This window comes from Chroicocephalus ridibundus, chromosome 1 (genome assembly GCF_963924245.1).
Source record: "Chroicocephalus ridibundus chromosome 1, bChrRid1.1, whole genome shotgun sequence".
NCBI lineage: Eukaryota > Metazoa > Chordata > Aves > Charadriiformes > Laridae > Chroicocephalus > Chroicocephalus ridibundus.
Window position 1 is genome coordinate 96,603,542 of NC_086284.1, and position 14,456 is coordinate 96,617,997.

At 36.8% G+C, this 14,456-nt stretch overlaps 1 protein-coding gene across 10 annotated transcripts in view; it reads right to left on the minus strand.

Annotated features, from left to right (window-relative positions):
• CASK (calcium/calmodulin dependent serine protein kinase) overlaps positions 1-14,456 on the minus strand; it is a 223,654-nt gene that overhangs the window by 34,809 nt on the left and 174,389 nt on the right. For all 10 annotated transcript variants that reach the window (XM_063344196.1, XM_063344181.1, XM_063344162.1 and 7 more), the window contains 4 exons: positions 12,397-12,474; positions 10,987-11,067; positions 5,275-5,463; positions 4,648-4,726 (listed from right to left, as the gene is read on the minus strand). In XM_063344196.1, coding sequence (XP_063200266.1) covers positions 4,648-4,726; positions 5,275-5,463; positions 10,987-10,989 — 271 coding nt within the window. In that variant the 5' untranslated portion in view covers positions 10,990-11,067; positions 12,397-12,474. The remainder of the gene's footprint in view (positions 1-4,647; positions 4,727-5,274; positions 5,464-10,986; positions 11,068-12,396; positions 12,475-14,456) is intronic.

Consider the following 14,456-nt stretch of genomic DNA (forward strand, 5'->3'; position numbering starts at 1 on the left):
GATAGTGAAATTATAAAAAAAAGATGCATCACAATTCTTCTTCCACTCTTCAGTAGAAAAATTACTACAATTAATAGTTTACCAAATTTGAATGCAAGTCCTGCATCTGAATTTCAAATTAATCTAGTTCACATCTAGAATATTAATGATGAAATCTCTACCGAAACACTTTGAAAGTTCAGTTTTAACAGATTTTCTCAGGAAGGCATTCAATACCCAATTCTTAAAAAAATATTCTAAAAAAAAATATATATATGAGGCTCTGTGTTGACTGTATCATGCCAAAATTAAATTGTGTTTGAAGTGAGTGTAATGGTTATTAAACAATAATACTGAATCATAAACAGCATATGCCCTAGAATAGTATAAAGATTCTTCAGCATTATTCAAAATATAAATCTGATGGAATTAAATATTAGAAGGAGAATCAGACTCAGTAATATCCCTGTATCAAATCATTTCAACAGTGCACTTAAATAAAATCCCCTCTTCTGGAGCACTTCCCATTTCTGTTACTCTGATAGAAGAGAATATTGTTCTGTTCATGCCTGGAATGGAGCAGTATACAGAAAAGTTAGGAATAAAGCATGGACATTTAGCAGTAGATGGTCATTCTGTTTTGGGGTTCAGATGCATTGATAAACCATAGGAAGACATTTTCAGTCAGAAGGAAGTGACTTTTATTATTTACAGAAACTTTTCGCTCTTTATAAATATTCTTGTTGGAAAAGAGTATTCTTGACATCTTTGAATAACGAGTCTTCTGTACCATTTGTAGCTCCCATGATACCTGTGCTTAACCATCTCATTTTGGTTGCTTTTGGTTCCTTTTCTATTGACAGCGCAGTGTTTATTTAGAAGTTAAGCTATTCATGACCTACTGATGTATAACACATCAGTGTTATAATAATAAAGAATGGATGTATTTCTGGAGTTAATTATTTCCTTCTTTGTCTTTGCAAGTCAGAATGAAGACAGTTTTAGGAGGTGTGCACTCTTGCTCTGCACAGAAGTATGAGAAATCCTACCCTATTAGGAAGAAGACAGAACGAATTCTTGGAATCCCTATTCATAAACATGTTTTGTAGCCAAAAGAAAATTCTGTAGCTTGGAAAGTGAAAGGCTGTGAATGTATAATCACATTTTCACCAAGTAATAACATACATTTTGTTACAACTGAATAAACGCTATCAGGGGTATCAGTGTTTAAAAAAAATTGGTGCGAGTTTTAGATTAGCTCACTTCAAGAATGTAGCACAGGCAATGAGCAACTGCTGTTTTTCTGGTGACGTTAAATGGGCAGCCAATAAGCCCTTTCTCTTCTTTGGAAATCTTTTTAAATGCCATATTGAGACCTCTTCTTAAATGCATTGTAAGAATGAATTTATGTTTAAGCAGGTATGCCCCAAAACCAGGCATCTGTGAAAAACCTATGGGTCAAGATACTGAGAGCTGCTGAGAACCCAGGCTATATGCAGATCCCCTGAAAATAATATTTATAGTATGACAAGTCTAAACAGAATCCATAGGTAAAAAGTGAATGAACAACTGAGCTAAGTTAAGGCATAGACCAAAGGAGAAAGCCTGAGATCTAAGATACAATTCATTTACTTACCCCAAAAAAAGCAGACAAGTCAAAAAAAAGACGATTTTTAATGACCGAAACTGGTGTTGCATTTTCACTGAGCTCAGTCTTCTGGAAGGTGCAAGTAGATAGCATCCTTACAAGCCTATCTCCCTACTTCAACTTCCCCATCTTTTCAATAAGGACAGCTATAATCAGCAGGACTACTGACTGACATAGAGATAGGAGGCAGACCACAGCAGCTACTATTTTGTGATTAGGAATTGCTCAGTTTGTACTTAATACTGCTAGACCTGAAATCATATAGTTCCTGTAACCTTCCCAGCAGATCTATTATCTAGTCATTACTGTTATTGCTGGCAGATTTCCATATAGCAAAATGAGACAGCAGAAACAACATTAAAAAAACCCGAAACAAATAAAAGCCACAGACCCTTCAAAGAGATATTGAGCTTATGATCACTGTCAACTTACATTTACGTTGTTCTATTCAGTAGAAATATTATAAATATAGGTATTTTTAAGGAAGTAGTGAAGCTAAGAGGCATCTAGAGCATTACCAAAATTATAAACACTTAAAAAAAGATGACGATACTACAGAAACACTGAAGTATAGTTCATTTTCAAACTAAGTTAGATGAAGCACATATAGAATGCGTTAAATTTCCCAAACTTGTAGAAATAAAACACACTGTATAATTAAAAAGAAAAGAACAAAGTTATAACAGGCATAGTTTGATTTCTCTTACCCAGTTTTAACATCTTTTAAAAGTTTTATTGCCCCTACTATGGAACACAGTCATGTGAAACAGTGCTCTGCAGAGGATCATAGCATCGGTGGAAGAGACCTTTAAGATCATCAAGTCCAACCATGAACCTAACACTGCCAAGTTACCACTAAACCATCTCCCTCAGCACTACATCTACACGTCTTTTAAATACCTACAAGGAGGGTGACTCAACAATTTCCCTGGGCAGCCTGTTCCAATGCTTGACAACCCTTTTGGTGAAGAAATCTTTCCTAATATCCAATCTAAACCTCCCCTGGCACAACTTGAGGCCGTTTCCTCTTGTCCTATCGCCTGTTACTTGGGAGAAGTGAGCAATGCCCACCTCACTACAACCTCCTTTCAGGTAGTTGTAGAGAGCGAAAAGGTCTCTCCTCAGCCTCCTTTTCTCCAGGCTAAACCACCCCAGCTTTCCCAGCTGCTTCTCATAAGACTTGTGCTTTAGACCCCTCACCACCTTTGTCGCCCTTCTCTGGACACGCTCCAGCACCTCAGTGCCCTTCTTGTAGTGAGAGGCCCAAAACTGAACACAGTACTTGAGGTGCGGCCTCACTGGTGCTGAGTACAGAGGCACAATCACCTCCCTAGTCCTGCTAGCCACACTATTTCTGATACGAGCCAGGATGCTATTGGCCTTCTTGGCCACCTGAGCACACTGCTGGCTCACGTTCAGCTGTCTGTTGACCAATGCCCACAGGTCCCTTCCACCGGGCAGCTTTCCAGCCACTCTTCCCCAAGCCTGTAGCGTTGCATGGGGTTGTGACCCAAGTGCAAGACCCGGCACTTGGCCTTGTTGAACCTCACACAATTGGCCTCGGCCCATCGATCCAGCCTGTCCAGGTCCCTCTGTAGAGCCTTCCTACCCTCAGGCAGATCAACACTCCCACCCAACTTGGTGTCGTCTGCAAACTTACTGAGCGTGCGCTCAATCCTCTTGTACGGATTGTTGATAAAGTTATTAAAGAGAACTGGTCCCTATACTGAGCCCTGGGGAACACCACTTGTTACCAGCCACCATCTGGATTAAACTCCATTTACCACAACTCTTTGGGCCCAGCCATCCAGCTAGTTTTTAACTCAGCAGAGTGTATGACCATTCAAGCCATGACCAGCCATTTTCTCCAGAAGAATGCTGTAGGAAGTGGTGTCAAAAGCTTTACTAAAGTCTAGGTAGACAACATCCGCAGCCTTTCCCTTATCCACTAAGCGGGTGACCTTGTCATAGAAGGAGATCAGGTTAGTCAAGCAGGACCTGCCTTTCATAAACCCATGCTGACTGGGCCTGATTGCCTGGCTGTCCTATATGCACTGCGTGATGGCACTCAAGATGATCTGCTCCATAACCTTCCCTGACACCAAGGTCAGACTGACAGGCCTGTAATTCCCTGGATCCCCCTTGTGGCCCTTCTTGTGGATGGGTGTCACATTTGCTAACCTCCAGTCAACTAGGATCACCACCCTGGTTAGCCAGGACTGCTGACAAATGATGGAAAGTGGCTTGGTGAGCATTTCTGCCAGCTCCCTCAGTACCCTTGGGTGGATCCCATCCGGCCCCAGAGACGTGCGCATCTAAGTGGTATAGCAAGTCACTAACCCTTTCCTCTTGGATTATGGGGGGTTCATTCTGCTCCCCATCCCTGTCATCCAGCTTAGCGGGCTGGGTACCCAGAGAACAACTGGTCTCACTGTTAAAGACTGAGGCAAAGAAGGACTGGAGATGAGAAAAGATGTATGTCTGCAGGATTTGCTATAGTAGTGAAAACTGAAAATAAAGATTACATGTCTAGGCACAAGAAATGTTTATATTTCACAAATTGTTTAATAAGCTTCAACATCAAAAGTACAAAGACGCTCAGGAATTGTGTGAAAATATATGGAGAAATTTAAATTTTTTGTTGGAAAAAGCTCGTCAGTTTTTGCAAGGAAAAGTATTGTAACTAGTCTAAGGACTTTTTTTTTTTTTAAAAAAAACAAAACAGGATTAAATAAGTACACCTCCAGGCATTGTTGGCATTTCAATCTCTTACTGAGCTATACTTCCATCATCCTAATTAAGGCCTAAATGAAACATATTGGGCCTTCATCTCAAAATGCTTGAAGATATCTGCAAATGGAAGGTAACAAAGGCAGTTAACAGGACTCCATTCAGATACAGGGGCACACTACTATGGAATAGTAGCAATCAAAATGAGGAGCATGTACCGTTACATGGTTTGTAGAAAATTATCTACATAATCGTGTTTGAAGACAAAACTATTTATGACACATGATTACCTTGCCGGTGAATCATTCCTCCGTGCATAATTCTTGCCACAATGCAATGGTTCAGCTCATTCATTTTTAAAGTGATTCCCTACAAAAAGAAACGTTTATACCCTTAAAATAAGATATTAAGCAGTGTGATTCTTGAGCAGTTAAGAGCAGTCACTTTTCCTAAAAGACTGAAGGCAGGGTATACATTTTAAGGTTAAAGTAAAAACTTTGCCACTCACTTAAATATGAGCAACGAAAACAATTTATAAATTGCAAAACACTTATAAACTGCAATTTATAAGTGAAGATGCAATAATTTAATATATAAGCATATGAGATTCTGGTTTGTTAAAAATGTAATTATGTATTGAAATGCAAAGTGTCCAGTTTGGTTTAAAGTGTGATCTGCTATACCTACTACAAGGTTGTTTCAAGCTCTAGAACAGCTCTAGTGGTACAGCAGTAGTATGAATGTACATATAACATTTTAAGTATATACACAAGAGTATATTTATCTGCAATGGCTGCTGAACTATTCCAGTTATACTGGCAACCCTACTTCAAAATGCAGAAAGTGTCATTAAAATCATTATAATACTGGTCTTTACCAGTACAGTGTCAAGAAAAACATTGAGGTTCCCTCCATACCATTGGTTCATCTGTGTTCTTCTGGAACTGCACCAGTCGAACTCGTGTTACATTCTCCATATCCATGTCGCCGTTGGCGCTTTCTGGAGAATCTCCGTTTAGGTATGGAGACGTGGGAGGAGGTGTAACTCTCAGCGCTTCATCACTGTAAACTTCATGTGCCACTACATCATGAGTTTGAAGTAAGGCCTAGAGGAGATTACAGCAAAAAAATATCAGTCGTCCATCATCTCTGATGCCCCCCCCTCATTCCTCATAAGTATTTTTGAAGCTTTCCAGAAAATAAAGGAATTTCAAGATATTTGTGCCTCACTTTCTATATAGGAATTTTTCCCTTAAAGGATTGTAGGATAAACTTCAGCAGATTGCAAATGCATACACACATACCTAGCCTTTAAAATCTGCATGAGTAAACCTGATTTTCTACTGTAGATAACATCAATGAGAATGATGCTGCTTCCCTCTACCCCACCTTCTCGACACCTGCAAGGTGTCAGAATAATCCATCTTTATGTGCCTAGACACAGAATTAGGAAGCTACCTTTCTGAGCACCCTATTCTATAATAATTAACCTAATAAAATGAAAAGGTATTCAGATCCCGCGGTATTTCTTTCTAATGAAGACAGACTGTGGATTGGTACTGACTGAAAGAACAAAATACTGTTTTTTGTTGTTTACTAGCATAATCAAATCCATATTCCCCCCTTCTCTTAGAGCATGGACCCAGCACAACCACACTAAGTTCAAACTACCTGATAAAAATTACAGTGTAAACCAACAAACTGCTCAAATACTACTTAATTAGTTTTACTCTGTTTCTTGATGCAAAGAATGGTACAACATGTAATTGATTAAATTTATTTAAGTATCTTTGACAAGCAGAAGAACTGACTATGTAAGAACTCTAAGCTAGGGAAAAACATGAAGCCTGTGTAACTGTAAAAAGTGTAACACAGTATTATGAGATAAAAGTTGGACAAAGTGTTAACATTTGCAAAGCAGTATTCAACCGTACCAGGCTTTTTTATGATATGACGTTCCACTGTTCTCCAGGATATCTTCAAGAGCCCCATATCACATCCATTTCACGTTTAGATTCAACTCTTAATAATATTATAGCTAGCTTGCTTCTGCTACAAAACTAAATATGATTTGTATGTGAACATGCTAGTTCTACTCCTATACTAACTCATCAAAGACCAGAGATCGATCCTGCCTCTGTGCCCAAATGGATGGGTTTCTCAGTTAAGGCTTGATAAATCAAGCCTAGTTCTTGCAATATCTCTACAATAGTACAGATATCAGCCACCAGTGCAGTTAGGCCAATCTATTTTGTAGTTAACATCTTGTTAATTTCATTTTAATGCTCTCAGCTCTTAACTTGCAAACCCCATCCATCTTGTGAGGCTTGTGACTGACCCTCTAGAATTCGTTTTGGCAGAGAAATATGACTCTGCCAATGTCTTAGTCTTCAGTTAAAATGTTTATGTAGAACTTAAACTGAGAAAAACGATAAAACCACATCCTACAAGATGTATTTCTGAAGTGGAATCCAAGGTAGAAATGAGATTTTCATGGCCTCTACGAAATCCTAAATTTCTTCCCAAGTTAGCACTTCTAAAGCGTACCTTGTTGTAAAATATGACTTCATAAATAGTTTAAGTTCCCTTTCCTCAAATCACTTGCAAACTATAGTTGTGAATTCAGCATTATAATGATGGAACGGAATTCCCTGAACTAGCAGTGCTCTGGCCACATTCCCTCCTGTTTTTCCAGTGTTTCAAGCTCTACATAAATACTACTTTTAGTTAAATACTAAACCGTACCTGCATTTTCTGTTTTTCATCTCATTTCGTCAACCACTAAGCTCAAACTTGCAACAATACCTCTGCATTAGTCTGTACTACTGAAGCAACATTTTATATTGAGCGATCTGGACCATGTATGTAAGTTAAAGGACTTTAATTAAATAAATTCTTAATTTGATTTATTTAATTGGGTGCAAACTTTGGTGTGAATGCTCCCATATAGGTTTGGGGATTTAGCTTAATTCTCATTTTAATATCTAAAAACTGTTTGCAATTGTCCCAGATAAGAGCATCCATGTGCAATCACGCCTTAGCTCTGGCGGTTACAAAAACCATCCATTGTAAGAGTGTGTGTGGTCTTGGCTTTGCGTGCAAGGACTCTTTAACAGACCAGGGTGATGTTCTCTGCTTCCTTCACCTCAAGCTACTCAAAGCTACTTACTCAACTTCATGCACCTGCCTGTATCTGTTATACTCTCCACGCTTTAATATTACATTTCTTATGCAATTCATTTGTTTGACATGAAATACTTGCCTTGGTTTATACTATATTTTTAGCAATAATATACACCTGGTAGGACATTAAAATATGGAAATTTGAACATTTTTGAAGGTTCATAATTATACTGGATGACTTTTGAATGTGTTAACAAAAATTAACACAAATTCAGAAACACCAGTTATTAAAGTACAGCAACCTCGATTTTCATATTGAAAAACATTTAATATAAAGACTGCTATTCGATTTTACTTAAAGATACTTGTTTTCATGCATTTAAGTTAATTTTGGTAATTTAGGTATTTTTTTCCCTGTCTCTTTTTCCTTTGTAGAACATGTTAATCCTGCTGAAAAGAAGTCCACTGAGAACAACTGCTTTCTACTCTATTGCAGGATCATTGTCTGGAAAGAACAGCGTAGGAAGGCACATGATGATGGATAAAACTTCCAACATATAATTAAGTAAAAGTCTCCTAGTACAGCAAACATTTCAATTGCTGCCACATACTAAACATATATAATAGAATCTTTTACAGATAACACTGGCGCATATGAAAAAATATTCAAAGTTGTGTAATGGAATAAAAGCTCCTTGAAATTTGTACACAATAAATGAGGTACTTGACAATCTTTTAAAGAATTCTTAAAATAATTATCTACTGAAAGACCTTTATGCAAAATTTACATACATTGCTTTCAATCAAAATGTTAAGCACGTACAGACTAAATTTATAATTTATTCCTGTACCCATAAGGCACACAATTAAAACAACAAAAACCTTTGAACTTGAAGATCTCAGTCCTAGTTAGAGTACTTATAAACACATAGGTTATTGGCTTTAGTTCTGTAAAAGTCTATACATAGTCTAAACCACTAACACTACGTTTAAGTAAACAAGACAGACTATACACCATTGTCTTACAATTAAATAATATCAATAATAGTAAAATACTCTGTTATCATACAGGTGTTAATGCACATGATCCTACTTATTGCACCTTACTGCTTCAGTCTCTGTGTATCAGAGCTCAGCAACTTCCTAACCAGAGCATTGCAGTACAATCCCTGGGAAACACACTGTGAGTGTAGGCTGACAATGTTGTTTTATACAATTACTTCCTTTCCTAAGAATATCTATTTTAAAGGCCTTAGCGCTGAAGGAAAGTTTGGCAGAATGCCACATACATAAGAATAATTTTATACCTTATAAAAGGTGTGTCTGGGAGCAGGAGTGGGAATGATTTGAGAGGATGGGATTGCCTCTTTGACATCTGGAGACTCTTTGGTATCTGCACCCTAAAGGTATGGTTTCACTGCAACATATACAGATTTAACTGCTGCTTTACATGTTTGTGCCATTCTTCCCCATCGCGGACTGAATGTTTCCGTCCCCTTGCTCATTCTGGCTCTGGCAGTATTCCAGTTGCTCTTAGCTCTTTTTGCTAAACTGATCATTGTTTTGTTGGAGAAGTTTTCTATTAGTTTAGCACAGCGCGATACTGAAGTGCAGGGTCAGATGAACGTCAGAATAATCGTAAGGGAGAGGATAAAACATGGGGAGAAGGGACGGGACTCCATCAACTAGCAATTAATCTTGGGATGCCATAGACTAACTTACTGAAATTACTCCTCATCAAAAATACTTGTTATGGAATTGTGGCTTATTTCTTATAAGAAACATTTCTGACAGATGGTTTTAAGTTTATGAAGATATCAGGTGGAAATAGAGATACCTACAAAAGATGATGTCCAACTCACTTTTCCTGTCACTTGATTTGATACATTAAATTTTTATATGCCACAATAATTTTTATTGATACCTACTCTGAAAATAATTTATACTTAAAAAAATGCTTTCTCCACAGTGCCTGTTTTTGCAATACTGTGCAGTATTGCACAAAAAAAGGTAAATCAAATGAACCTGTCAGATTACAAATAAAGAAGCTGAGTACCAGAAAGTATTGTTCTTGGGTTTTCTCCTTGTTTGTTTTTTTTTTCTTTAATCGTTCTTACAATATGGCGGACTACCATTCCATCTTGTTTTATGTTCTATTTCAAGCAAGTATTCCTGTTAAATGCTGAACCAGATTTGTTACAGACTTCAGGATAGGTATCATCTCCAGGCGATGACATATCAGTGTGATTCTGAGTGCAACATAAAAAGCCAACGTCTGCATTAGCAATTAGTGCAATGAATTAGGAACGGATCGACAAGTAAAACAATTGGGTTAGTGATGACCTGATGTACACACTGAACGCATTGCAGGAGTTTTTACTTCTGACCAGCTTCTGTCTTGACACGTCGACTAAATGCCCATCAGCTGCTGGATTACACTGGCTGAGCTTCTGGTGGATGTCTTCAAGTTTAATTTTATTGGAAAGGAGTCTAGTTTGCATGCTCTGAGACTCTCACGTGATACAAGCCAAAGCATTGTAAGGGGACGATCAGGGGATTCACTTCAAAACCACACTCCTGGTCTGATATAAAATACTAAAATAAATGCACCCGAAGCTACAGTGGCCATCAAAAGAACACACTGGGACATGCAGCTATCCAGTTTTCATCTTATACCTGAATATGAGGTTGGTTTCAGCTCACTCTTTCCTGGAAATTAGGTTTATCCTTCAGACTTACAGTAATTCAGCTTTCAGGTGAGCAAATTACACAAAACCCCCTGCATATAATCTTTGTGTTAGGGAAAGTCAAATTCATGAGTTTAAACTGACAATAGTGTGTAGCAGATTTAAGCAAACACTTTTATTTCTGAACTTAGGAACTTCATCCACAGCACGAACAACAGAAATCCTTTTAGTTTCAAAAGACTGGAACCAAGTTTCAGTAACCGGAACCAAGTTATTATAAGCATTTACATCCCTCAACTTAGGACAATTACTGCCCACAAATCAGGTTTGTGAAACAGACACAGTAGGAGTTGATATGCAACACAAATTCACTAGACTGCACAAGCTATTGATTTATTGTAAAATAATGTTAAATAAACACTAATTTTGCAATGACTTCACACACCTTTATTGTAAGATCACCTTGGGAAAAAGAAAAAGGAGAACCCCAGCTCTACCTATGAACATCTGAAAGGATTCATTCTTCTTCCTGTGTGCAATGCAGCTTGCCCCAAAAGGACAGTGAAGCTGCTCCATAATTAGATTACTCCAAACTGCTGACAGGTTTCAGTACAGTCGTGGGGCCCAACAGTAGTAGTAATAAAAGCTACTTTGCCAGACCAGGAGATTAGAAACATTTATTAACAGGTATGTTGTATTGTAAGCAGTTTTATCACCTGCAGATTTTAGGGAGAACTTACTGAAATTCAGTTTTCTAATGTAAAGAATATATGTAAAAAACAACCAAAAAAACCCTCAACAAGTGTAGCATTTGCTTACCATGAAATGAGGTTGTGTTAAAATACGCTTTAGCTCCTTTGCATCATTGTTCTCTGGGTAACATGAAATTTCTTCCAATACCTGCAAAACAAGCAGGACAAACGTCCATAGTAACTTTCTTTTAAATAAAGCTATTAATCAAACAAATGAAAAAGCCTCACTGGTCAGTCAGAATATCTCCAAATGATTACACAAAACAACGTTTTTGACAGGAAAGGGCTTAGGATAATGTGGTTCACCCCTAGGAGAATAAAATACCTTGTTTCAGTTTTCTTTCTGAGAGAGGTTAAAGCAGAAATTTGAAGGAAATGGTTGCTCTTTTTCAATTGACAGTATTCCTCCAACAGCTAAATATGTGGAGACAGAAATGAAGTGCTGACTTATAGGTGACACACATCACCATCACCAATTGCTATTCTCACACATGGTCTCAACTTATTAAAACAATCAGTTTAAAAGCAGAATTAAAAATACTCAGAAAACCATCTCTCCACAACTTAAATTGTTAAAGACATCAAGTGTAGGTGGTTCAATTGCTATGCCACTTCGAAGCTCCAGATGTTATAAAATCTAAGCCATACTTCAGCTTATCAGTGGGGGGAGGAGGCAGGAGGCATTTGCCTGCAACCCGATACTTTTACCTTTATTTTCTGCATGCAACTACTTGGACTACAAAAAAATATATTGTGACTAAGTAATATTCTGCTTCTGGAAGCACCTCCCAGGATTAACTGCCAGGAAATTTTGCAGAATAGGACTTTGGGGTGTCTACCAATGTGACTGCAGTTACTACATAATGATTTAGTCTTCCTGTTAATTCTATTTTAATAGCACTATAAAAAATGTTTTCGTATGACATTACCCGCAACAACTACACTTATTTTTACTGATAATATAAAATATAACTATTTATTTTTTTACTACTTGCAATAAATAGACAAATAAAATACTATTTGTCAGCTATAAGAATTAAGAACATCTGTGCGTGTTTATCTTTCATCTTAATGGGCCACCTTCATTGCATTTCTAGGTCTGCTCTTCTTAGAACTACCTATGATAAACTTGTTTTTTCAAAATACCTGGAAACATCTTTTTTTGTGACTAAGTAATATATAAACTGAACATGAAAGATATTGCATTTACATAAGAGAAGTATTCCTTTTAAGACTGCTATTGTTGCAGCAAAGGTTAAATGATAAAACTGAGTAATATATATAATCCTCACAGACATAATGGAATTCTGCAAGTTTATGCAACATGTTATGTAACTTAAGTAAGCAACGGTAGAACTCCAGAAATAATTCCGGTTATGAGCCAGAATACATATCAGTATCTTAATGAAGAAAAAAAATATTCCGCTTTAAATACAATCAAACTTTCCAAGTAAAACCTATATTTTAAAGCCATTACCTCTTTGGCTCTCTGTACAGCATCACTTGGAGGATTCCTGATTTGTGGTGAAGATTTTGTGTTTATTTTGTCATAAAGCTGAAATAACAAGAAAACAAACTACTGAAATCATATGCTACTTTATATAAAGTAATGATGAGTGCTAACAATAGCCTGCTTATGTTACCATGATTAAGATGATTGTTAAACTGCAAGTCCCACAGATGTTTTGTATACAAAATCTAGCAGCTTAGGGTTTTGGCTTTTCATTTTTAAACATTTCCTGATTTGAACAGTGCCATAGATTTAGAGTTCATAGGATGACATGGGAAAGTTCAAGAGGTTAAGGGATTCTGCAAACCTCCCATGCTTTTTCCACAGATTTACAGAAACTATATTCTTCTACTAGTAGTGATCCTATGAATCTTGAATAAATGCTGTAAATTATACATTCTACTATAAAATCAAATTGATCTGCATATCTCACTTTTCGCAATAAATCAATCATCAAACATTCCGAACAGTAATTTAAATAAACCTCAGAATATGGGAAAATGCTCTTCAAGACAGAAAGCTACAAAAGCCTAAGTCTTTGGATAAGAAAAAAACCAAAACTTCCCAAGAAAGAGGGCTCACAAATAAAAGAGTACTCTTATTTTAGCAGGATTTTCTATTGGTCAGAAGAATGCCAATGTATTTAAATAGGAAATCGTAAACATTCCAGGCTAATTATTTTCTTAAGAAAACTTTTAAAACTCCCTCAACTATGCAAAACACAACAGTAGAGAGCTCTATCTTCAATTTAAAATTAGATATAGATATTACAGCTTCTCTTTCATACAAACCTAAAAGATTGTGCATGTTTTAAAGAAATAAATGTATACTTAAGAATAAAAAGGCACTGTAATAAAGAATAAAGATAAAAAATAAAGAATAAAAAGGTACTGTTTTCAAATAAAAAACTTTTGGCTTACATTTCAAACAATATCAAGATGGTCATGCCTGTAATTAATTCCTATTTATGTTAGACTACTTCTTTGAAACATAAGACAGAAAAAAGATACAAATAGCTATTTCTAGGGTATTGGAGAAACTTTTATCACAGTGAGGGTGGTGAAACACTGCAACAAGTTGCCCAGGGAAATTGTGGAATCTCTCAACTTTGGAAATACTCAAAATTCAACTGAAATTCAAAATAGTGTCCATAAACAAATATTCAAAATACACACGGAACACTAATACCTTCAGCAAATCTTAGCACTGTAAAGGATGAGTTGATAAGAACCCCCCAACTAGGCTGCTCAGCAAGGAGTTCTCAGAAGCTTCCTCTGAGAAGCTTACAGCTCTGTCATTCGGCTGAGGACGGCCTTTGAAAAAGGGAACCTTGTCAAGCTACAGAAGTGCCCTCTTCTCTTTCTCACATGAAATACCATTCAGTTTTAGAACAGATGTAAATTGCAATAAATACAATCCAATACAAAACGCACATGTTCACAGTTTCAAGTCCATACACAAACAAATACAAAAAGAGGAAACAATGTCACTTCCAAAAAACATTGCTGGAGGACAGTTATACCACTATCTTGGGGAAAGTAGGAAAGTCAAGATAAATCAGTTTCTTCCACATCCAACAACTTCACCTTGTGCTGCCAAAACACTGCTAGACTACACAGTTTAAGCAGCCTTGACCGCTGTTGAAGTTTTTAAAATAGAAGCTTTCTGCTAGCTTATAGTTCAGGAAATACTTTAGTAGCATACACAATTATTTGGTTTTACCTTTTCTTAGATAAGTAAACAAAACCTACCCAAACTCCAGCAACTCCAAATTATCAAGTACCACATTTATACACCTGTTAAACTGCATCAAGCCCTGTGTACTGATTAAAGCGCAGTAGGAGCTGTTGAAAATGCATGATACCCAACAAGAATATTACTGAATGTATTTTTCTAAAAGTCACACACACATCCTGTTTAGCAGTAATGGAATTCAAAAAGTTAGCAGGAAAATATTTTTATTAGTTATTTCTAGCAATTGTTTAAAAGCTAAATCACTGAAGTTGACGATTTCACTCAAGTTGCTA